Source organism: Perissodus microlepis, chromosome 22, assembly GCF_051167445.1.
Source record: "Perissodus microlepis isolate ML-2025 ecotype Zambia chromosome 22, ASM5116744v1, whole genome shotgun sequence".
NCBI lineage: Eukaryota > Metazoa > Chordata > Actinopteri > Cichliformes > Cichlidae > Perissodus > Perissodus microlepis.
The window spans coordinates 32,493,627-32,498,398 of record NC_140481.1 but is presented as its reverse complement, the minus strand read 5'-3'; the positions used below and the strand labels follow the sequence as shown (position 1 = coordinate 32,498,398).

General features: G+C 44.9%; 1 protein-coding gene across 1 annotated transcript; it reads right to left on the bottom strand.

Moving 5' to 3' along the window:
- Positions 1-427: 427 nt before the first annotated feature.
- On the bottom strand, positions 428-2,457 carry LOC146363589 (class I histocompatibility antigen, F10 alpha chain-like; the record flags this gene model as incomplete). Its single annotated transcript, XM_084918991.1, has 5 exons — positions 428-488; positions 683-808; positions 1,156-1,440; positions 1,772-2,062; positions 2,175-2,457. Coding segments are annotated over 5 exons (1,044 nt in total), but the record flags the coding sequence as incomplete, so codon positions are not given.
- Positions 2,458-4,772: the final 2,315 nt, after the last annotated feature.

Here is a 4,772-nt window from a genome sequence, read left to right as displayed (position 1 = left end):
GACCAGCTGTGAACATCTGGAACATCATGCAAGCAACAACAGGAGGAAGCAGAGTCAGGACAGCTGCTGTCCTCAGCTCAGAGGAGGCGACAGAGACGGCGATGGTGTCGTGCTATAACTCACTCTGAGCCTCATTCACTAACATGTGCACATGAAACATAAATACACTGTGCAGAAAACAAGCACACACAAAACTGCCCCTGGATCCGTGAAACATGCACACCGCCTCATTGTGTGCTTCATCTTATGAGCCTTCACTGTGACTCGTGCACGCTCGGAGGCAGTTACACATCTGAGGGCAGAGAATCGACACATGCAGGTAATAAAACATCTGAGCGTGCGTGCACACTACAGATTAATACAGGCTGTGAGTGAAGGAGGCCCGACCTAATGTGACTCAGTGCAGAACGATGAGAGAGAAACTCACTGTTACTCCTGACGAACATCATTCAACTCCTGCGATTCTGGTGTATCTGCGCTGCTCCTGCCTGCGAGCACAGACAGACAGCAAGTATTAAAACTCATCTGCTGTGTTTCTCTGCATGCATGCAGAGAAACACACACACACACACACACACAGAGTGGGTAAGTCAGATGCTTTTGTTTGATGGTCTGATTCTTGGTGCCATCGCCACACTTAAAATCACCCGGTGCTGACACACGGGCTGTTCGTTCCACCTACCATTATTGCGTCTTTTACGTAGGACCAGCAGAATCATGCCTACACCGATGAGCACGAGCAGGAGTGCTGCCACCAGACCAGTGACGGCAGATCCATCGTCATCAGGAACAGGTAACAGGCTGAGATCTAAACACACAAAACAAGAACATTACTTTACCTTTGGTTCATTTTCAGTTGTGCTGCTGTGAAAATCACCTGTGCAGGTGAGGAACATGTGACCTTAAAACTGAACAGAGCAGCTGACTAGCAGCACTGCTCTCTTTGCTGATGACTACACTGAGGGAAACAGCGCCCCCTGTGGATGTCAGGTAGCACACGGCATTACACTGCTGTGGTACTGAGGCAGGCCAAGCTGCATAAACTGACCAATCAGATGACAGGACAGGAAGAAACCGACACAGTGAACAGCAGACTCTGTTTGTGTTTCCAGCTCCAGTTAAAAGAACATTTTTAAAACCATGACAGTTTCTTACCCCAGCTCTTAGACATTCTCACACCGGTCGCTTTGTGAAAGACCTCACAGCTGTATGTAGCCGGGTCAGACTTTAAGACCTCCACGTACTCTCTCCTCTGGAACGTGTCGTCGTTATTGGGGAGAAGTCCTGAGCTCTTCAGGCCGTCGTCTGCAGTCAGAACACGTTCGTTCCTCCTGATCGTCACTGTGACGTCTTTGGGGTAGAAGCCCGTGGCGAGGCAGGTGAGGACGATGTTTGTCTGCACTCTGGAGTTCTTTGCAAACACGTGCAGATCAGGTGGAGCTGGATGGAGGAAATGGAAAGTGATAAGTGCGTGTGTTGCTGCTTGGTTCGATGTTTATGTGGCGTCTGGCACACTGTGTGAGACGAGGCAGACGTGGTGAGGCTCTTAGTTTGATGGTTTTTGTGTGTTTTGGTTCAATTTGTCTCAAAGGTGCGTGAAAGAGACTCGGTGACAGTGGAATAATCCATCAGTGAAGGCGTTTCTATAAAACTGACCAAGAACACAATAATTATGTGAGGTCATATTACCACAACTAATTCTAAAAAGTCTATTAACAATGTTTAAAAATAAATAAATGATAATATTATTTTTATTTTATGACAAACATACATTTCTTTTTAAGCTGCTGTTGTCCATAATTCACAAACTTGCTCAGCCAATCGATGCACTCGTTCTCCAGGTATCCCTTGGTGTACTCTTTCAGCACCTGGACGCCGTCCCACTTCCTCTTGGTGGGTTCTGCCTCGGGAGTCGGAGCGACCCAGACTCCGTTTTTATCATCGAAGGACAGGAAGTCGTTTCCATCGTAGCTGTACATGTCCATGCCTCGGACAAACCTGAGCGTGCCGTCAGGATTCGTTTCAGCCTCACAGCCGTGCATCCACTGAAGAACGTGAGGGTCTGAAGGAACAACAGTGACAGAAATGAAGAAGATAACAGAAGAACAGAGATTCAGAGAGGACACCATGATGTGTGGGTCAGGATTAATCATTATAACTGAGAAACAACTTACTGCTTGAGTCATTCTGTCTCATTCGCTCCATCAGGATGCCGATGTTGACCTTGAACCACTGCTGCTTGCTCTTGCGGGACTGTGTGCCTTTATCCCAGTAATCAGCAGGTAAACGCTCTCTCATCCACTCCTGTTTGGGAACCTTTGCCTGATGCTCGCTGTCAAAGTAGTCGATCATCCTGCCGTCCAGCAAACCCATGGCTGTGAACTCGTGGATGCCCGGGAGGCCGACAGGTTTGGAGAGCGCCGTGTAGATGTAGGTGAGGGAGTGAGTCTCTGAAAGTCACAGAAGGAAATTTAATTAAACACAGGTGAGATGCATCAGCAGATCTCACTCATGTTTTTGAAATAGGCCTCTATTTACTGGGTGCGTTTTATGAAACATAAAAGACTTATCCGTTCACCTCAGCAGTAGGAACAGAAGCCTTACTGTGTTAAAAACAACTTTTCCCACATGCTACACTCCATAATTAACCTCAGTGTGTGAAGAGGAATCTCCATTTACATGCACAAATTGGAGTCTATTAGATAGATATGATACAAACCACTGCAGTGCAGTACCTGTAATACCTGCAGCATGTTCTAATCGCTCTAATAGGATATTATGGTCGACAGTATCGAACGCTGCACTGAGGTCTAGCAGGACAAGCACAGAGATGAGTCCACTGTCAGAGGCCATAAGAAGATCATTTGTAACCTTCACTAAAGCTGTTTCTGTGCTGTGATGAGCTCTGAAACCTGACTGAAACTCTTCAAATAAACCATTCCTCTGCAGATGATCTGTTAGCTGTTTGACAACTACTCTTTCAAGGATGTTTGATATGAAAGGAAGGTTGGAGATTGGCCTATAATTAGCTAAGACTGCTGGGTCTAGAGATGCTTTTTGAGTAAAGGTTTAACTATCAGGTGATATGCAGGGTTAATGGTAAGTGGCCTGTATTTGTATAGCGCTTTTACTAGTCCCAAGGACTACATTCAGTCATCCACCCATTCACACACATCACATTGGTGATGGCAGCTACATTGTAGCCACAGCCACCCTGGGGCGTACTGACACTGGCGCCACCGGGCCCTCTGACCACCACCAGTAGGCAATGGGTGAAGTGTCAGGATACAACGACCGAGACTGTCCGAGCCCCGGGGCTCGAACCGGCAACCTTCCGATTACAAGGCGAACTGCCAACTCTTGAGCCACGATCAAGAGTTGGGTCTGCCTTATGGATGAGTGCAACAGAGATGGATCTTAAAGTTTGAAACACAATTGTTTTAGCCTTGCCTGTCTTATCAGGTTTTTTTTGTTTCTATTTTTCTTATACATTTTTTTATAAGAAAAATAGAAATTTTTGCACACTTTATATAAAGTGTTGCTTTGCACACTTTATATAAAGAAATGAGAGTTAAAGTGAACACAGACAATAATCTGGTGATTCCTATCAGAGCCCTAAAACACCTGAACTAGAGTCGAGGTGATCAGACAGGTGAACTCTGAGTGTGTTCTGTTTCCAGCCCTGTAACACAGACTCATCTGCACATTAGCATCATAAGAACAACATTTAAACATTTCTGCGTCACTAGATTCGTGCATGAACTGACGAGGCACCGCACACTTCATTCAAAGGTGCTGCCGAACACGCTGCACACACACAACAGAACATCTGCATTGAACAATAAAGGAAGCAATGAAAACTCATCTGTGTCAGTGTAAATACCGGCAAAGCCACTTTACTTTGCGCTTTTATTTTGAAGAGTACCTTAGCACTTCCTCTTTTATTGTGTCAGACTTCCTGTTCTGTTCTCAGTGAAACGACACAAACACGTTGCTTCAGAGTGAGTAAAAACCTTTATTTTTTGAAAATACTCATGCAGAACTATGTATTTTATTTATCTGTCACATGCTATAACTTTGAAAGTTTACTTTTACGTTTTTTGTATATGCATGTCATTGTTTGTGGTTAGACTGGCTAAGAGATGTGCATGGAGTTGCTGCTGGTTCAGCATGATTAGCACGCTTGGAAGCAGAAAGAGGTTTATTGATAGCAAATGATTGTTTATGTATTTAAGAGACAGAAAGCTTGTCGTTAATTCATTTTATTAAATGCTGTAACATAAATTGTTTAAAAGCTATTGATTTATGTCAATGTCACGATTTGAGTTCATCAAAATAATTTTCTATATAGTAAAATGTGAACATTTCTGCACTTTTACTTAAATGTTAGAATGGCATTTGTTTGTGCGTCTTTATAGTTTTCACGGTGCCATATTGTCACATACTGGTTTAAAGAGGAGAGAATAAAGTCGCATCAGTCGAAGCTCTCTGCGTTATGAGTGCTAATTCCAAGTGGGCAGCTACAGTCAGTGGATCTCCAACTTCCTAACTGGCAGACCACAGGCAGTAAGGATGGGCGGACATGTCTCAGCCTCCATCACTCTCAGCACTGGAGCCCTCCAGGGGTGTGTTCTGAGCCCCCTGCTGTACTCTTTGTACACATATGACTGTGTGGCCACTACCAGCTCCACCACCATCATCAAGTTTGCTGACGACACCGTCGTGGTGGGCCTGATCTCTGACAACAACGAGACGGCCTACCTGAAGGAGAT